Source organism: Pagrus pagrus (assembly GCF_965226575.1).
Source record: "Pagrus pagrus genome assembly, chromosome: 18".
In the NCBI taxonomy this organism is placed as follows: domain Eukaryota; kingdom Metazoa; phylum Chordata; class Actinopteri; order Spariformes; family Sparidae; genus Pagrus; species Pagrus pagrus.
Genome location: NC_140202.1, coordinates 12,048,625 through 12,069,409, shown reverse-complemented (window position 1 = coordinate 12,069,409; position 20,785 = coordinate 12,048,625). Strand labels below are relative to the sequence as shown.

The following is a 20,785-nucleotide window of genomic DNA, read 5'->3' as shown; positions in this document are numbered from 1 at the left end:
CATTAGTCATGAGCAGTTCAAACAAAGCAATATTGGAAAAAATGTCAGAAACTTTTGTAATAGGAATATTTCTTTCTTTATTGTCCCTTTAATAATCTTCTAACCTCGCAGATTTATTTTAGGACCCCTTGGTAAGATAGCCAAAGCAGTCCACTAGGCCTCTTCCATCTGAAGCAGAGCTCTATATACAGTACATTGTAAACAAAACCCAGGTACCATCTAAACCAGCAGCATGTTCACTTTTAATTACACAAGGGTGCAAAAAGTTCCCATAAAAGCCTTCCGTGTGTTTCTGTCTCTAATTTCTGTTTCAGCATGAGGGAGAAATGATTTCCACGTAGTCACTTTGCACGGTCTGTGGTTTGGATTGCTTCAACACTCAAACTCATTTTAGAGTTACTAATTATGTATGCAGGCAACAGAAGGGAACAACTACATTACATTACTCCAAGTTGGCTACAAAAAAAGAGGCAATGAGTTGTCACAGCTAACCAGACAATGTCTGACAAATGCAAATTACATCATTATACCCTTTTGAGTATGCGTGGTGTTGCACGGCAGATCTCCTCTGGCTCTTTTACAATACAATGAAAAAAAGATTAAATACTCCCTTGAGGCCTCAAATCGCTAATTATTTACAAACCAATTTGTTAGTGCATTTAAATGATGCATCAGCCAGGATGCAATATTCTTGATGCACTTAGTATTGTGTTAAGATATATTGCATTTTTTTTTCTTTTAGCCCCAAAATCGACAGAAAAACTACAAAGGCAATGCAAAGATATTATTTAATACATTTAGATTTCAATTTTTCAATTCAAATATCAATCGGTAATAAGTTATCAAAATATCATGGTGGTGTGCAGTACTGATTCATCCCTGCAGCCTGAGTATTATGATTCCTACCTCAGGGACCACACAGCTTAACACTGAATCCAGTGGGAGCCCTCACATCTTCTCCACTCTGTTTCTCCATCAATCATCCCTCATTCTCAATAAAGGAAAACACACAACACACTGATTAACACCACAGAACTGTTATTAAAAAGATTTATTTTGCCTTACAGTTTCATACATACAAAAAATAACAAAACACTTAAGAGGCTTTATGAAACTAAAGCCTGAAAGAGGTTTTCATTTAATTGTTGCAGGCTGGTACCGAGCTGGCTCCTGCTGTGCTATGAGTGGGCAGCATCGTCTTCATCTTCTCTCTGCATTTGTTCTATGAGCTTCTGTCGCTCCGCAGCCTGCCTCATCCTCATCATCACCACGCTCTCATAGTCCCGCTCATTCGTCAGGGCACTCTACAGGAAAGAGACAGACAGGCGCACAGTGTCAAACAAAGCAACACAGAGATGTTATTATAACATGCACATCATCTGAAAGTACATGTTATAATCTTTAGTCCCAGTCTGTACTTTTTAGGTAAGTAAGGTAAGTATTTGAGCCCAAAAATTCCTTATTTTTTTCTGATTCATGAACAAAAAGATTTATTATCTACAACTTGATACTTGACTAATTATTCAGGTGAATTTTCAACCAACCAACAAATAAAAAAAGAAAACATAACCTCCTCGCCGGAGGTAAGAATAATTGTCACAATCTAAGAGGCAGAGACATAAATATCCCAACTTTAGTCCCAATAATGGGTCAACCCACAATATCAAGCCTGGTAAACACCTCAGCTCTTTATTCACACCTTCAGTCTCTTGCAGGCAGATTTTCTGTTTTACATTTGTGTCCCCAAGCCAAATCCAAGATAACCCTGATGACATCATTTCCGGCTGTATTCATGGGATGTGAGGCACAGACGAGTAAACCAGTGGGATGGCCCTTTAATCCATGTTTAAGGAACATGTCTAAAGAGTCACTACGCTGGCAGGGAGTCACAGAGAAGTCAAACATGTCTATATTTGAAATCACGACAGCAGTGACTCGGGGCAGCGCAAGGAGCGAATGACACCACAGTCGCTGTCCACTGTGTGTTTGCTTTCACAACCGGGCCTGTGGGTGCACAAATGGGGGGAGAGGTGGACTCGGACAGACCCTCATCTCAGTTGCCATCAGCATGACGGCAGGCTGAACATGTATGAGACAGCAGCCCGCGTAGCAACTGTGACAGGGTAATTCCGCCGACTGTGGTCCTTAAACCCCAAAAGGAGGACTGGGATTAAACCTGGCAGTCGCACACTGTGTGTGTGTGTAAGTGATTTCTTTGAAGCACTTGGGCTTGGGCGATGACGGCGAGAGATTCTCTTACTGTGGGAGGAATCGGAGAGGGCAGCCACTGGCTAATGGCTAATCAAGCAGGGTGGAACACAGGCCAAGACTACTTACACACACTCAGGTCACGATCTGTGCGGTCACAAATGCCACACACACAGGCCGGCACACACACCACACAAGAACAGAAACTCTAAAGAAGCAAAGAGACATAAAATATGCACCTAGGATGATGCTTATATGTGCAGACATGTACGTATATAATACACATACGCACTCACAGAGACCCTCGCCTCCTTTTGACGGGGAGGGAGGCCATGTGTCCACAGAGTAAGCCATTGTTTTATAGGATTATATCCAGGAAGTCTGCTGGGCCAAGGAAGTGTCTCTTTAACAAGACAGTGAGCTGCAGGAGAGAGCGAGTGAGTGTGTGTGCATGAAGGACTGGGAGAGAGCGAGTGAGAGCGACTGGAGGAGGAGAGGTAGGTTTTTGTCAATGCGCTCGCCGAGCATCTGGAAAACATCACGGGGACTCCAACATCCATGTGCTGAGAGAAAGAGGGTAAGTATGGAGGAAGAAGAGAGGAGAGGGTCGGTGAGGGGAAGTTATCCCCCCCCATCCCACTCCACCACCCCGCCTCTGGATTCAGGAAAGCTGCTATTATCATTCCAGTAATGTGAGCTCAAGCCCTCGTCTGACACGTAACTCTGAAATATCACGCGAACGCCATTAGGTAAATAAACAACTCTCGCATCTTCAAATTAAACAAAACACAAGCAAGTATACAAGCACGCTGGTGGAAATGCTCCCTCTTTCTCAGCAAAGGCATCTCCGCTCTGCCCTGCCCTCTACTGGCCACTGCACTGAAGTGCACCTAAAAACATGTCAGAATTGGTCTGACCTATTCTCTGCCCAGCCTGGTCACGGGTGGACTGTGCCGGGCTAATGATGTAGGGGAATTCTGAGCGTTAACAGGTGCTTTATGGGCAGCATGACGCATTTCTTCTCAGGATGAGGGATGTTTCCTTGCCTCGGGTGTTAACTTCCAATGTACATGTTTAGCCAGTGCATCACTCTGTAACTAAACACTTGTGTGTGTATGTATTCATGCCCGTGAGTGCGTGTGTGTTACAGTAACACTGGGGCCCAGGGTGAGTAGGAAACCACAGAACACAAACAATAAGGCCCCTGTAAGAAGCCAAGAGGAGGAAGGCACAAGGCCACCTCAGAGGTAGGATGGTAGTAAAACGCACACACAAACAAGCTGGAGGATTAGCTACGTGACATCAGGCTAGGGCCTCCAAAACAGCACACCCCAGCCTGACCCCGGGCCAGTAATGACATCATGAGTACCACCAATGCTGTGAGTCAGGCGGTGTAAAACACACACACACGCCACGCTCTCACACTCCATCCCACACACAGCAGGAGGCGTCTCGCAGCGCAGGTGGCCACTGTGTTCCCCCGGCACAAGTTGTCAGATCAGCTGCACATTACACCACTACTTTATGTGTGTTTGTGTGTGAGTATGTGACCATGAGTGAGTGACTGTGAGAAAAATAAGTAAGCGTGTGGACTGTGACATGAGACAGCAAGACCTTTTTTTCTAGCCAATTATCACAAGCAAAAGAGGGGATTTCTTCCTCTAAAAAGTGTTCGGACACAAACGCATTCTACAGACAGGTGACAAATTAAGGACAACCCGTCATAAGCTGTCTTAGTAAGGGAAAAATTTTTGTGTTACATCCCTCCAGTACAGCTCCAGACTTGTAGAATCAATGCCAAGGCGCAGTGAAGCTGTTCTTAGAGCACGTGGTGGCCCGAAAACGTTTCTCAGACACCTCATGTCGGTTTTTCCTTTAATTTATTGCCCGTCTGTACATTCATCATGTTTCTACACCTTCTACACTCATGTAATCAGAATTTGTTGCCCAGCAAAACGGAAACAATCAGTGTGCAAACAATACAACACAAAACGTAGCAGCGCGAGTTAGGCGTTGACTAGGAGAAATATACAAATAGAATAAAACAAAAATAGAATTAAATAAATAGCTGAAGTAGAATAGAAATGATATATACACTAGAAGGAACTGTGCACAACTTGTAGCACAACAAAATAATGGAGATGGAATTATAATCTCCATTGTGTTGTGGAAGAATAATACAATTTGTCGAGAAGCTTCCCATCTCATAATGTAAAAGAGATTAAGAAAAAAATTCCTGGATCCGTCTCTTTATCCGAATCTGCACCAACAGTTATCGTGGTCTATTCTGAGCCAAAAGTCATCCTCCATCCAAGTTTGGTGGAAATCTGTTCAGTAGTTTTTAGTGTAATCCTGGTGACAAACCAGCCAACCAACAAACAAACGGACATGGGGGAAAACGTAACCTCCTTGGTGGAGGCAACAAACACATGCTTGTCCAGCAACCTGATAAAAGAGGAAAATTAAAGTATTTAAGTGGACCGTAAAAGCTTAACATCAACACCTCCCACACAACATCTGTTTTAACAACGCCTGTTACATTAAAGTAACTTTTAAAACAGATTCATGTTTTGTGTCTCTTAACCTTGCAGCCGGCAGGGTTACCATTTTGTATTTGATAACTGGATTACTCATTAACACCATCAGCCTCAGATATCTCTAACTACATGGTCACGGAGCCAAGAAGAGATACTTGCTGCCAAGAGAAGAAATGAAATGTCCCACTCTGTGGTCCAGAATAACTTTTCTGCCTCTGATGCACTCTGGTCAAGTTAATCAAGGAACTATTTATCTGGAGCGTGTGTGGTGGCGTAGTGCGTGTTTCTATATGTCTGAGAGTGTCACTGAGCTATGGAGTAGGTGATTTATGAGAGGCGAACACTTATTTAGAGATCATTTGTGTGCCAGTGTGTGTGTGTGTGTGTGTGTGTGTGTGTGTGTGTGTGTGTGTGTGTACACATGTGTGCGCTCCTGCTAACTCAAACAAACAGGGGTACAGCACATGCAACACTGCAGCCAAGGTGAAATTCCACCGCAGACAAAACTCAAGCTTTGTAAATGGTACAGGATTAATCATCATTCATTATGAGAGCCAGCAGACATAAAACCCAAAAGGTCTGGTCTATTATGCTGTTTTTGTTAGTGAAGAACAAACACTACGTAGAGATTAAGGCACAAATCGACTTCCTGTATTTAACCCTTTACATGCACGTGTCCTGCGAACATCTGGTATTTGAATGGAACTCCCGAGACAAAACCTCCCTTTATTTGACAGCAAAAGCCATGTGTCTGAAAAACCTGCCGATTTAGTCGAAGTGAATACATTTACAGATCGCTGATTGGGACAATTATTTCACATGCAAGCTGCAGAATTTACAGACATCTTTGAAACTATGCTGGGAAGACGAGCTGCAATAGAAAAATAAGAGAAAAATCAAGATAATCTTTTACAGTAATGACAAAAATACAAAGATGATTTCTACAGCTTGTCAATAAAACAAAAAAAAAAATCTCTTTCTGCAGATCTCTCATATTATCAGGTGCAAAGGCAACACATTATCTGAAGGAAGTTAGTGGTGGCTGCGTGTGGACTGCAGATTCAGCCATTAACATTCAAAGGTAAAGTGAACCAAAAAAAAACAGCAGTGGATCTTAGGTGCCCTGAAACTAAGTGTGTGTACAGTATGGATGTGTATGCATGTGGTTGTACGTGGTCACGGCATTGGACAGAACAGAAACCTCTTGGACGGAGACGGAGACGGAGAGCGCCTTTGGAAACTGTTCAAGTAAAGGAAATAAACAGTGAAAAGAGAAATGGCATCGCAGACCTGAACTCCTGGTGCCCTGGCATTTCTCTTTATGATGGATGAGCTCAGGGATCCTCGAATAGGGAGATGTGGGGCTTTGGCCTCTTTAATATCCAACAAAACATTGCTGTAGAAGCAAAAATGATGTCTTTCACATCCTGGCCTTCTGGGAAAAGCCCTCTGATTGCAACAGATTTCCCATTAAAACAAAAAAGGGGCCACAGGACTGGTAAGAATGCAGTCTGAACCTTGGAGATGTCAGAAAGAGCTGAGGCGTTATGAGGGGAGAACACAATGAAAATCAAATCAAGGCTCTGTGCATGTACAGTACATACTGTACATGTTCCCATATCAACACGGTTCCTTATCTCTTTAATGTGCAGAACAAACACACTGTTTACCTCATATCTCCAGTCTTCAAAGTTATCTAAATATCCCAACCATGATCCTATAATTACAAATGATTCAGCGCCAGGAGACACAGCAGTACATTCCTAGCCTACACTGACCGCCCACATTTACTGGAAAGAAATAGCATGCTATGAGTTATGCATATGGACTTTACATTTGAACTTAATTCACCTTCAACTAAATGGAGAGCTCAACGTGTTTTATAAGTCTATTGGCGCGAGAAAAAGATCAAAAATAAGTACAGGATTTCTCTCTATAATAACACAAAATTACCATTATATAAGATGTATATAATGTAGGGGGTAATTTTGCTTGTATTGGACAGGCTCTGGATGAGAGCAGAGGTTCAAATGCAGGATACTGCAGTTCCATGATATGTATTTTACGTCCGTAGCCCACTAGAATTCCTCTAAAAAAATCAGAATGTGTCTGATAGAAAAACAGATGATGCAGGTTTCTGTGTTAAGTCCTAAATTCAAAATGTTTAACATTATAGAATGGTGCTGGAAGGCAAAAAAACACTACGACACATTTCTCTACAAATTAACATGTACATAATTAAGCCGTTTTATATTCTTATAATATTTGGCATCAATAAACATGACCTCATCAGACATCTCTCTTATATCGCTCTATTCATTACCCAGCCTATTCATCTCCTTATTTGGTCAGACCTGACGTGATTTTATGTAGTTGATTAGAGGCTACTGTAAGCTTTGTCATGTGTTAATGAGTCTGCGCTCGGTATAGATAACGTAACACCTGGAGTGTGGCTGGTGTCAGATCTCTGTCATGTGGCAGTCATGCAACTGTCCTCACTTCCTCTGAGCAACCAGCCTGCCAAGTTTCTGTTGGATCGCTTTCAAAACGCTCATCACTGAGTCATAACTTTGGAGACAAACAGTGACGACAATGGTTAGGATGATGACAAATTCTAATTTGGATGCACTCACCACAAAGGGCACTAGAAAGCTGCTAGAAACTTTCTCAGTGACAGATACAGATAGAGTAGTCCGGCCCAATTTTAAGCAAGGAATTCACTGTCTAGGCCTGTGCTTTTCATACTCTGGTTATCCAGTGGAGTACAATGTGTCCTATGTCTCTCATAATCGAAAAATGTTTTTCATATGAAAGAATCAGACAGTTCTTGCTGTAAATCTATTCTAAATGCTGGCTGTCTAAGGGCCTTGATACAGCGGAAGCTGGAGAACACACAACAAAGGGCCAGAAGAATATCCAACAAAGCCTCAGTTTGGGCTTCTAGCGCCAGTCAAAGCAATATCTGGAAACACTTTTTATCCTGCAACAACAAAAACACGCAGCATCCCAGATTTCAGGCCCAGCATAGCAGCATCAAACCACACTGCCCGCTATGGTCAGGCCTTAGAAGAGAGGCTTAGACAGAAATCCAGCTAGGGCTAAACGCATCAGCCCAGAGGCTACATAGCATGACAGCACAACTAACAGAGTGAGCCGAACCTTGGTCAGACGGCAGGTCTTGTGAGGTCATTCCCAAATACCACAGATAACACAAGCTCTTCTCCCTGATTGTCTCGTTGCATGAAAGCAGTTTTGTGGTTGTAGGTGGAAGGAGGAGGGGCTTTCTCAGAAGAGAAATGTTCAGAAATGTTCTGTTTCAGTCTTGAGTAAATGTTATGATAATTTCATTTGCGTGAGTAATTGTGTCTGGTCTTCCAGACGGTCTCTGGCACTGGAGAGCTGAGCAGGAGAACAAGAGAGGATCAGGCGGCATGCCTGTTGTTTATTGGATCAATTTGAAAGGACTGGAGGAGCAGTGACAGATACCATTTGTCCACTTCCTTCACACCCTGCATTTTTAAGTTTAGTGAACCAGGAGAGGCATTGAGACTCTGGACAAAGGGATCCACAGCCGTGTCCTGTTTTCTGCTGGTCATTATCAGATTAGTCTTAATCTTGTGAATTCCTTTTAAAACACAGGAACACAGGTTGTAGAAGATTAAATAGTTCCATACCAAGAGACCCGGCCAGTTTTCACACAAACAAATTAAACAGAGTGGAAAAAAGTTTGCTCTCTGACACAATTTTCATTACTATATTGCAGTGGCATTCCAGAGGCAAAGACAACAAGCCGTAAGCGTGAGAAGTGGAAATGCAACAAGCTATTTCTCTTGTGCAACCCGGCGGGCCTGTACATACATGTCTGTGTGCGATAGTGTGCTTTGATTACATAGAGAAACTATAGGCCTCCAGTCAGGCAGAAGGGCCTGTGGAGTAGGCTGGACTCCGGGGCTTTAGACAAGCCAACAGTAAGCAGGAAATCAGGAAATCAGCAGAGCAGAGGGACAATGACATGGAGATTAGAGATCAGTTAACCCCCTCCTCTGGGTGACTGACCTGTTTGCTCACTGACTACGACTTCCTTTTAGACACAAGCACGCATTCTATGAAACACACACACACTCTTAAACACAACCTGCTGCACGCTCATCCACATTTCGGTCTTTCTCAATAACACAGGAATTAAATCAGCGGCTCCTGCTTTGCATCCACTGTCTCGCAGGTAATGGGTGCAGCCAACCAAACATCAGGACTTAGTTTAACACGTATGACTAAAAGGTCGACTCACACCACAACCAGGATGATATCATCTGATGGCTGGCAACCGTTTTAAGTGGGACGACTGCAAATAAAGGCTAGGAAAAGCTTTAAGGAAACAAGATTGGAGGCTCCACCTGGATGCCTTTATGTTCTTGTACTCTGACCTCACCTGGCTTATCTCAGAAGAAGACTTTCACCCTGGCAACACACCTGGAGAGCTCTACAATGCAAGAGGGAGTTTGAACTGGGAAGGATTAGCAAAGAACAAGGCTCAATTGTCCAACAAGCGTCTGACAGCACTCACCTAAGCAACAGCAAAGACAAAGGTAAGAAACTCTCACAGTTACATGCTACAATTTCATGTAAAAGGTGACTTGGTTGTGTTTCATTAGAAAACACCATTTTAACTGACTGTGTCTCTCCTTTAAGGCTGTACAACGAGGTCTCCTCTGTAACTGTTGAACAAGTCCAATCATGTCAAGGAAGAGTTTGGCAGGGTGTGCAGGTAGAGCTGCCTAGTTTCCTGACAGAGACGTGTGTGCATGTGTGGGACTCAAACATCCTGCGTTTGCTCAGCAAAACAGGTAAGAATGAACTAATCAACCTTGATCTTTTCTATCGTTATTTATCCTACTAAACAAACAACTGCATGAGAAGAATAATCTGAAGATCAGTTACTTTTAACTTGTGGTTAAAGTTCATCAGACCGACTCCTAGTCTGTCTCAAAGCTGGTTCATTTCTGGCAGCACTGACGAAGATAATTTAAAGAAAGCTTCTTGGCCAATCTGTTTTAATGGGCTTCTTTAATTTTTACTTGGCCATGAGGACTTTCCTAAGCATGATGCTCATGGCTGAGATCCTACGACTCCTCCTTGGCCAAACTGACATATTTGGAAAGGAATGCTGTTGTGTCCACGCTCTCCAATCTCCCGCTGCTACTAAAGTGCCGGTAAAACCTTTACAGGGCAACAAAACCTGTTTGCTGTAGTGGCTTACAAATTTACAGAGTGAGTGTTTCAAGTCACGAACACAGATCTAATGTGGGCAAAGCTGTTTGGGAGACCGTTAAATCACAGACACTGAGGTGATTATCTAATCGACGTGCCAGTGTTGATGAACCGAGCTCTGTTTTACTCAATAAAATGATTGCAGGTCACGGAACACAAATTGGTTTTCTTTTTTTGACAAAGTCCGACGTTCATTTTAAGTGTTACAGTATGGTTTTCATTTTGACTAAGATGTTCCCTTTTAAGTTTTGTTGGTGGAAGGGAAATTTTAATAATATAAAATCCCCAAAAACATTACAAAACAAAACAAATATTTTGAAATATAATGCCAACAGTGTGGTGTTTTATGGAACAAAAATATTTAATTTTATGAACTTCAACATCCAGAGATGCTGCATAAATCCACTACAGCAGAATAAACTGACTGCTTTCAGCTATTTGTATTTTGCACAAAATCCTAAACATGTGTTCCAAAGTGAACTTCATCATCATCTTGATTTCTGACAGAAGTTACGGTAAAAACCATTTGGGACTCTGCATTTTGTTGCTTTTGTTACTGGAAGTCTTAGGTAGGCTAATAGACTTCCTTTGAGAGGATAGGCGGCAGACCGCACCTGCGTTTATGGGAGTAACTGGGATTTGGAAAGTAAATATTTAGAAATGAGAGCTTCAAAGCGTTGTTGGAACAAGCTGCCAAATAATGCTGAATTTCATTAAATCAAAACTGAGGGGAGCAGGTGCAATCTCTAAACAACGGCTGCCGAGTCACATCCAGCCGACTGATACAGTCCAATACTTACATCTGGAGCTGAATTTCATGACAAGCACAAGCACGGACTTGCATTATACTCTAGCGAGAAGAGAGGGAATGATAACAGACTGATTTATAATGTAGTGCTGATGAAAGATTACCTTCACAGGACGATTGGTAGCATTTGTTAAATTAGATTTCTCTTTTCTTGTGTTCTGTTGCAGATGACATTATGCCTTTAAGCTTCACCGTTTCCTAAGGATTCATCATCAAAGGAAAGGATACAAAGACACTTGAGGATATATAGAAACATTGAATTATATTTTAGATCTGCCAAGATGCCACTGAGAACATCACTGTACAGAAAGCCCTCCTCTGGTCGTTGGCCCAGCAGGAAGCGCAGGGAGGTGCTGTCTGTCAACATGATCAGCCTACCGCTGGCTGATTTCCGCCACATCTCACATATTGGCAACGATGCCCATTCAGACAGCTTTGGAGACCTTTCCTTCTTAAAAATGGGCCACGGTCTGCTTCTACAAAGCTCCCAGAGCGAGCAGAATCTCTTCCTAGCCTGCTCGCCACCACCTAAGCCGCCACGTCTGAACCTGGATGAGGCGGAGGGTTCGGAGAGCCCCGATTGGAACGCGAGCCACCTGCACAACGCGTCACAGAAGAGAAAAAAATGCAGCTCTTTGCCACTTCTGGACAGCGATGGAGGAGATGAAGAGATGGAAAAGGAGGATGGGTACCAAAGAGTGAATAATGTTGCTTCCAGTCAGACTCACAGAACCGGATGGGGCAGTCTGAGTTCAGACAAGGATAGAGACGCCTGTGACACAACTGTTGGACAGCAAAAAGAAGAGGACAGTGGCTTTTCCTTTAGCCTCGACCTGGGCCCTTCAATCCTGGATGATGTTCTCCAGGTGATGGACAAACTCCACAACTAGACAAGATAGTGTCTAGATAGAGTCTAACACAAACTGTTCTGTGTGACTTATCTCTTCTTTACAGACAAACTAATGTCCTCTAGTGTACAAAGAAACTGAAGATATCTGATTTTATGACCCCTGGGTACCAGGTATAGGCATTCAACCTCTGGACAGAACCTTTAATGGAGGTAAACTACTACATTGAAAAGACTGAAACACAGGATGGAAATTTCTGTCTTTTTTCAGTATTTCAATAAAAAACATGGTCATTTTTATAACCAGACATTTCCAGGATAAGAAGCTTATTTTTTTAAAGAGCACCAGATATTTTGCAGTCCACGACATTTGTTAAAAAGTAAATATAATCTTGTTTAAAAGGAAAAAAGACAAGTACACAAAGTTAATGTTCACCTTAGATTCACCCCTTGCAGAGGTGGATATGATGTTCAAGTAAATAATTGATTTCTGCCTGATGTCAAACTCAAAGGTGGACATTTTCACCTTTTTGTACTTCGCTCCTTTGCTATTGTAATCCCCCAAACCACACGGCACAGCACTGTAGACGGCTGTTAAGACTTAAGAGTGTTGTGTTTAAGAAAAGAAAAGCTGCGGCTGGAATCCAAGGTCCTCGAGCTGCGATGTCTTGGCTCTTGGCGTGCTTGCCAATCTATTGTGTGCAGAGGGCAATTTTTCCTCCGCACGCATCTCAGAGGCCCCACTCAAAGGTAGACCAAGGTACCCCCCATCTCTCATTCTCAACAATGCAGTGAAAACAAACACTTAGCTCTGCTTCCAATAAAAGCCAGCCAGTAGTGGCAGCTTGGGCTGCAGACCAAGCCAGGCCACAGGTCCAAGACCTCAGGAGAAAAAAAAAAAAAAGCCAGAGCGGGCTGTTTTCTTAGCTGCAAATCAGAGTCCGATGCTCTGGTGAGTGGCACACGAGAAGGGAAAGTGGTAAAGGGTAACGTGATACTTCCACATATGCAGGGGGTGTCGAGGGAGGAGGAACAGAGACAGCCATTACTGCAGCAGAAGTCCTGATGAGGGTTTAAACACTACCTTCTGACCAAACAGACCCCCCAGACACGTGAAAAATCCGTGCTTGCATCTCATATATACTGGCACACAAGTACAGGGAGACACGCACGCATGTACGTGTAAGCACGCATAGTCAATCTGAGAAGCGTGCAGACAATTGAGGTGCACTTTCCTCAGGTCTGGAGAGGAGAGAGTCAGAACAGAGCCTCAGACTGTACCTTTGTTGGGGGGTTGCCAGGAAGAGCTGTCGGGCAAAACGAGAAACAGTCGAATTCCTAAGTTCCCCCGCGGGTCACGCTGCAAAATATAAGAACCACAAGTGTCTCGCTTCTAGCAATAGATTTTGAATTCTATGTTATGTCCAAACAAAAACAGCAATGTTTGTGGGTATGTCTGCACTGTGCATCTATTTCAGCATATCTAATTTTAAACTGGATATCACTGCCACTCCTTCTTGTGTATGTTTTGACAACAACTTATTGTGAAAGATTTTTTTGCATTGAAAAATGTACTGTTTTGTATTTTTGTGAAGCAAAGTAAAATAACTTTCAAAAAGTTCCACGCTTGGTGGTTTTGTGGATACAACTGCTCATGTTAACATTTTAGGAGAGCTCAAATTAGATTTTTTTTTTCACACACCATGATGGACAGACGTTTGGCTTTCAAACCGTCAGCCGCCACTGAGGAGGCAATAAGCCTTGTCAGTCATGTATATCTGACAGTTTCTTGAGAAATTGTAGCCTTGGATTATCCAACCCAACAAGCAGCACAATATCATTTCAAGGTGGAGAGGATTTCATGTAAAGACACAAATACTGTGTTACAGTGAACTGGACTTTGAGTTGTTAGGCACGACCTGTTCTGAGGCACACCTGTGTCACAAAGAGGTGACATTCAATGACTAACAGGGGTGTGTCTGCAAATTGTCAGACTTTTCTATAGAGGCTACTTTTTCCAGATAAGCAGGAGGAAGAGCCTTTCAGTTACAAAGACTTTACATTGGGCTGCGTTCGCCTTTCTGCTACAACATTCAAAGCCTAATTAATTCACAGGAGCAAAGAAGAATTTCGCAATGTCGAGAGATACTGAGGAAACAAATTATTTAGCTACTGAGGGTGAAAAACTTTAACATATAAAAACAATATTAGAAAAGCAAACGCCAACCAATCTGGGTATTTTTATGAAAACTCATCCTTATTCATTATTATAACCATACTTTTTTTTTTTTTTTCTGGAAAAAAGCCTTCTTGCAAACAAGAGTCCTTGGCCGCTCTGATCTCTCAGTGTAAAGAATCACATTAAGTTAAACTCAACAAGTGTTCAGCTGCATGACTGATGTGAGAAGAAAGAGCCTGTAATTGAGGACAAATTATCTTGTCTCCACTGCGCAAACTGGCCAAGCTGTGAAGTATCCCAATCACATCTGGTACCACTTCTCTCCCTCAAAAAATCTAAACTTGCTGTCATAAAGAATACCAAGAAACCCTGTCATCTCACTAAAGAGTAGCTCTTATGACTTATTTATTTTGTCAGGTACCAACTAAAAAACTAATATTGTTTTGGCAAATAAGAGATGTGTCCTTCTACTCTAACTGCATCCCCCAGTACAACCTGATGCTGCTGAAAATTTGCTGCATGGTTTGCCGACATCGGTTCTCACACAAAAGGGGATTGTTTGAAACCGATATTGTTTAGACTGTCTGTATCATGTCAGAATGTATTACCAACGTATAGACAGTTAGGGTCAAGCCACTCCACACAGCTAAGCTTTCTCATGATACGCATAATTTGGGCACAAAACACAATCATGTTGAAATTCTGACCACACCTTAATCACACCGGGCAATTCATGAAAAAACTGCAAAAAACAAGGGTATATGTTTCAACCTATCTTAAACCAGTATGTTCTGTGGTCTTTTGTTCTTTAACGGTCCATTTAGAGGTAGACAATACATCAGCAACAGCACCAACTTCATATATTATGAGACATACTGGCAGTCTCTAGTATATTCATAATTTGAATATCAGGTGAAAAACAATAATAACAATAACAATACTAATAATTCCTCTTTTTGGGTCTGATTATAACAATATAAAGAAGCCTGATGGTCTCCCTCCCAGAGGACCGGCCCGCTATCTCCATTCAGAGAGCGGGGTCAGGCCAGGGTTGATTATGCCAACTGCATGGCCACATACAGTACATCTCTTCCAGACTCGTGGGCTATTTTAGGTGAGAGTGCACCTTTTCGAGCACTGGCAAACCTGCAAGCTGGAAAAACAATCCCAGAATAGCTGATCTGCAGCATCTGGTTTGTGTCGTGACAAGCCTGTGATAACCTCTCTAGATGGAAGAAGCAGGCGTAGAAAGCTCAAATTTAAATCCTTTACAATGGATTCACTTTAAATAATATGAGAAGCTAAGCTACGCAATAAACCATGAATCACGACACAGTGATTAACGATGCTGTTACAACAACGAAGACTCCAACATTATGTCCGGCAGATGGTTAGATAGTGATTCCATGTCCGGGACAGTCTGGGAGGTGAGATATGAATCATAAATCAGACTGAGGAATCCATAAAGCCAGCCACACATGAAATCATATTTCAATACAGCGACTATTTACAGCTCCCATTAAACACTGCATTTACATGTACAGTGTCTGAGCTGAGCACTGTTTCTGTTACCACACAGGCCACAATTAATAAAAAACACCTGTTTATTATCTTTACTTTGGTTCATTTGTGCGCCATGACTCATTATAGATTCATTGAGATTTGCAACTGCAGCAAAGTTTCCCAATCTTTCACTCTGACAGTTTATTATGTCAAAGGGTAAAGTATCAACAAAGAAACAGTCTGCAGATGAAACTAGATCCTTTCCCAAAGGAGGGCTCTGAATTAAGTCAGGGGCATGGGGAGCAATTCCACACAGTGTGGAAGATGCAGCCCTTTGCTATTTTGAAATTTTAATATCCATGGTGAGAAAAACTGGGTGAATGCAGACAGTGGGGTTTTAAATCATGTCATATCAGCTTTCTGGACATTAAGAACAAAAACAGAGCCAACAGCTCAACAGGTCTTCTCAGTGTCTGTCTGTGAGAGCAGTGAAAATCTAACACACCGTGGCATAGTTAGTAATGTTTAAGGTCTCTGGACACTAAGGGGGGGTCTCCAAGGGAATCTGTCCATTAGGCCCTTCGCAAAGGATCGGCACATTGTACTGACAGCTTGCAGAAAATGTAATTTCTTATCCAGTCTGAGAGCAGATTGATCACTCACAACCACCTGAGTGATGAATGTGTTTGTGTCTAATATATATAATGCTCTGCTTTGTAATGGTTATCTGACAATGCCTGGCTGAAATCTGTTATCTCAACATGTGCATTTGTTAAATTTGCTGGCAGCTGTCAGTGCGGTGTACAAATACTTTGTCTGCTTTTTGTCATCAGTTTGTGTTTTGAGCCCTTAACATTGGCCCCAGATTAATTTATTAGCACGGCAGGGCTGAAACTTAAATCTGAAGTCATCTGTGTGTCTTTGAGCTCCCTGTAGTGAGACCCTGACCCCCTGAGCAGAATGTTTGGATTGATAAAGAAGCCAGTGCTCACCCAAACGGCTCCTATTTAATTGCAGCTGGCCAGTGTGGGGAAGGAATTGTGCTCCGACGACAGGAGAGGGATAAGATTTTTAGATGTCGGATAAGAATCTGATGACAAGGACCTCCAAGACTCCAGCTTCTTATTACCTCTATCTCTCTTTCTCCAATGCCCCCCATGTCCACTGACCCCAGGCCAGATGTGGAACAACATTACCAATATCTACACTGGTTGAACCATTATGTCATGTGGGGCCTCCTCAGAGAATAGTATTCTCACTGAGAACTTATGTGAAAATCACCCAGGCATAGTATTGTTTTCATTCTCGGGGGCAGGACATAAAAAAAGATGGAGCAATCAGCTTTGTAAGGCAAACTGGGTTACCATAATAACATTTAAAGAGATTAGTATGACAAGTCCCAGCATGCAGGCTGAGTCTCACATAGCCTTGACGAGGGGGTCTGAGACACCGCACTGGGCTGAAGGGGTGAAACCCAGTTCAGCAGCAGCTCTGGAGACACATAAGTGGACAGAAACAGTGGACTGATCTGCAATCTCTCATAGGTAAAGATCCCCATGTAGGAGAAGAAAAATGGACACTGTGGGGGGAAAAAAGCATTACTTCATACTAATCGAATCATAAAGAAAAACTCTGTAGATTCTCAGTGGATATAGGCTGAAATGAGATTATCCTTGGACAGGAAAGGAGTTAATGGGCCTTTGGTGTCTGCATGTGTGCTGGCGAAATACGAAATATTAGGCGTGCAGAATCAATTAAAAAAAGAGACTGCAATACAACTACTGTGATTTCAAAAATCACAAGAGGTAACACCTCTGGGAAAATGTTTCAAGATAATTTTTCACAATAAAGCCGTCTTTCAGCTGCAGCAAACTTGCAGACAGTACATTTTCTAAATTCAAAAAGAGAAACTAAATACCCCCAAAAAACTACCAGAGATATTAAACTCACAATAATCAAAATGAAAAGGTTTTAGTCAGTCTCACGTGCCAGGCTACCATTATTGCACACAGCTTCTTCTGGGTTGCTATGTGAAACTCAGCATTCCTGGGGTCTCCCAGGTCAGGCCTGTTAATGAGCGTCCCGACCAGAGGCTGTGGGCCAGTGCCGGTCCAGCGCCTCACCACTCCAAAGCAAATAAACCAAGGTCCATTTAACCAAACACATTGTTCTGGGCCAGATGAGGGGAGTGCAAGCACTGGAGGTTTGCACCATTGATACCAAAATAAAACCTCACGAGGTTTACATACCTCTCTCTCTGGGACGGTGTTTAGGCAATGGTATTTGTGTTGGAAGCTGTGTACTTGGGAAGATTTTGTAACATAGGGCGGACATGCTTAATGAGAGAGGGAGAAAATTACGACAATGCATTCTCGGGTTATACCTGTGAAGACATGAACAGGCCTGGTTGAGTTGCGGGAGCAATAACCTCGGGCTGTCCTTCAATCCACGAAATCTTCAAGGGGTTTTCACTCAGGCCACTTTCATTCTTGACTGCCAGCTCCTAAAAACACAAAATAAAATGTGAGGGCAGGGATCTTCTGATGCCAGTATTTTATGAGAACAAAAAAACTTTCTCCTTGACCTGAATTATTTAAATTTGTTGTTGTATGCATCTTAAGCCTGGTTATTTGTGCAGGTGACAGTTGGTATAAAACACAGAGTTGGGACAGATCGAATATCGGACTGACTGACGTCACTGATGCACATACCGATCCAGATTTCATTGTCCTTGTAACTGATTGACCATTTCAAATTGCACTCTTTAAAATTCTGTTATTACATTTGAACTTGGATACAGAAACCTACTTACTAACAGTTCATGATAACGGATTGTTATGCACTTGATTTGTTCAAGTTTTAAAAAAATGTAAAGGGGTTGGAGTAGCAATTTGCTCTCCTATACCTGTTATATGTGAAGAAGGCTTAAACTTACAACAGGGAACTTTTAACTGGCTATGAAACAGTCTCAATTTAATGTTGATGCCTCTATATGATCTATATAAGCAAATGAGACAATCAGCACGAGGACTGGGTATTTCTGTATAGTTATTATCTGTATCCTTAATGCCTGTCACCTGGTCAGATTCATATCTGGGTTGCAAATCATAAAATTAGAATTTTGGGGGGGGGGGGGACTGCTGAGGATGTTCGGCATATATTTGAGTGAATGTATTTTTGTGTTGTATTTTTTGGGGGGGTGCTTTTTTTAAAGCAATATTTAGTAACTTTTTCACCTACAATAACAGCTTCAAAACCATTTTGATGGTACAGTGTCTTGTAATAGGGTGAATGGTGTCTCTGTCCCAGCCACCCTTTCAGTTTTTTCTGCACTAATGTAACTGAGCACCTACACAATCTCTGATAAATTGTTACAGACATGGGATTTGTATTTACCACAGAGATGTTGCATTCAGCAACTGTGGGGGTGCCAAATTGCACAATTTCTACATAATGTTGCTTGAAACTGGAGTGCTGTGTGGTTTAAAATGTAACCTTACAAATAATACCAGCATTAACAACAATAATAATAATAATAATAATGAAAAATAAATTATTCAAGAAGAGCTCCGGTATCATCAGCAGATATCCACGTTCAGGAATGGGAACCAGTTTGGAACTGAAATAAAAAGTGGATTGGTGCCTCTCTAATAATAAACATATGAAAACCACATGTAGACAAGGACAAAGGTGGATTGTAACTGGGCCAACTCCCAGAGCAAGACTGGGACCTGGAGATGGGCACGCACAAACCACAGAACTTGTGCCCAGATCCCTGTCGACCGGCAGACATGTTCTCTGGGAGGAAACCACACGTCATGGTGAGGAAGCTACAACAAAAAAGTACACCATCGCGACGAAGGGCCTGAGGATCCAGACAGTGTGGAACAATGAGTGGGCTTGAGTTCTTCCGTTCAATGGTAACCATCAGCAAACAGCTCTCCACACGACAGATGACTCAAACATCAGTTTGGGTTGTAGGAACTGTCCTGAGGCTGGGAAGTCTATGACAGGTGTCATTCTAAGTAATAGTCAAACTCAGCAGGTGACCTGAGACTTCCAGGCAAATGAGTGGTAAACAAATGTGGTCCTATGTAAATGTCTGCTTCAGAAAAGATACTCATTATTGAACAAACAGAATGAGGACACTGACTCGAGAAGAGTTAGGTACTTACAGCTGCTCTCACAGTTGCAAATTCAACCACAGCGCTTCCTTTCTTCTTGCTCGATACAATCACATTCAAAACATCCCCATACTAGAGGTAAGAAATGGGAGAATAAAACAAAAGTCAAATGGAGGAAGAGGAGAAATGCAGAACATTCAAATTAGTATTTCCTTTCACACACAACCCATAACTATGAAAACACAAAGCATATGCAGACTGAAAAACTCAAAACATGAGTGAATATAACAGACTCCTGGAATAAAAGTTAGGATACAATATGTGTTTGGTTATTAAACCTAATCTGTAATGATCGGGTTCGTATGTTTGGCACCGAGCCAGTAATACTGCAAAGAACATTCAAGTAACATCATGTACAAAAGTGAGACCTCTCTTAGTTCTCAAGAGTTAAGAGGCAATGCTGGATGTCCGATTTTTAGCTACTCCTTGTGCAGTGACAACATCTGATCAACAATATTCTTGGCATGGAAACTGAAATTAGATGTGGCTTTTATCCAACTGCCACAAATCACAATCGGGAGGAAAGGTTGGCCTAACAGGGAAGCAGGGAGAAGAGTGTCTCAGTCATTCCCTGATCTCTGTCCAAGAGAGAGACTGAGAGGGGCTAGAAACATGTCTTAGCAGCTCTTAGCAGAGCAATGGGTTTTCTGAATTCTTCAGGGTTTGTAGCACCTATAACTGAGGCCTTCTCCATTAACCCCTCCCCACCTAAAGCAGGGGCTTGGAAGCAAAGAGCAGGAGGGACGTGGCCTTTGACAATCTCATTCTGTGAAAATGTAGCTTTCTGGGAACGGGAAAGTCCAGGAATGCTAGTACTTACTAAGGACACTCTGGAGCATGCCAACAGTGACAAAGGAGACTCTCAAAAGGCCTCCGTTTCATAAAATATAAATATCTTAATTTTTTTTTTCCCCTTAAAAGAAGACGTATTATTTTGAGCAGCCAAAGTAGACAAGTCCGCACACGTACGCATCAGAAGCACACTTGCTTTCCCACACAGCGGTGGCTATTTCTACTTGCCCAAACTATAAACGGTCAGTCATTGGCGCTTGCCATCTCAAATGTTTTCCTATAATGTACTCCCTTTGGTTAAGAATCAAAAAACACTTTTTTTTCCCACAGTCGTCATTTGGACGCAGCCCTCCAACCTCTCCTTACACAGTGATCGAGTTCGTGCAGAGGAGAAATTCAACTGCCCTTTTTCCACCCAGCTTGACGTCAGCGACACTTGCCCTATCCTTGTTTCAGGCT

At 42.3% G+C, this 20,785-nt stretch overlaps 2 protein-coding genes across 2 annotated transcripts in view; one reads left to right on the top strand and one right to left on the bottom strand.

The window, feature by feature from the left end:
- Positions 1 to 1,036: 1,036 nt before the first annotated feature.
- dnajc17 (DnaJ (Hsp40) homolog, subfamily C, member 17) overlaps positions 1,037 to 20,785 on the bottom strand; it is a 33,725-nt gene continuing 13,976 nt past the window's right edge. The window contains exons 9-11 of the mRNA XM_084381697.1: positions 19,526 to 19,606; positions 17,734 to 17,853; positions 1,037 to 1,304 (exon numbers count right to left, since the gene is read on the bottom strand). Coding sequence (XP_084237823.1) covers positions 1,179 to 1,304; positions 17,734 to 17,853; positions 19,526 to 19,606 — 327 coding nt within the window. The 3' untranslated portion in view covers positions 1,037 to 1,178. The remainder of the gene's footprint in view (positions 1,305 to 17,733; positions 17,854 to 19,525; positions 19,607 to 20,785) is intronic.
- LOC311274214 (cdc42 effector protein 3) lies at positions 7,701 to 13,252 on the top strand. The gene is made up of 3 exons (XM_084381698.1): positions 7,701 to 9,331; positions 9,435 to 9,589; positions 10,989 to 13,252. Exon 3 carries the CDS (start codon positions 11,103 to 11,105, stop codon positions 11,709 to 11,711), a length of 609 nt encoding a protein of 202 aa, XP_084237824.1. The 5' UTR covers positions 7,701 to 9,331; positions 9,435 to 9,589; positions 10,989 to 11,102; the 3' UTR covers positions 11,712 to 13,252.

Coding starts and splice junctions, on each gene's coding strand:
- LOC311274214 (XM_084381698.1), top strand. CDS start 11,103: ATGCCACTGAGAACATCACTGTACAGAAAGCCCTCCTCTGGTCGTTGG.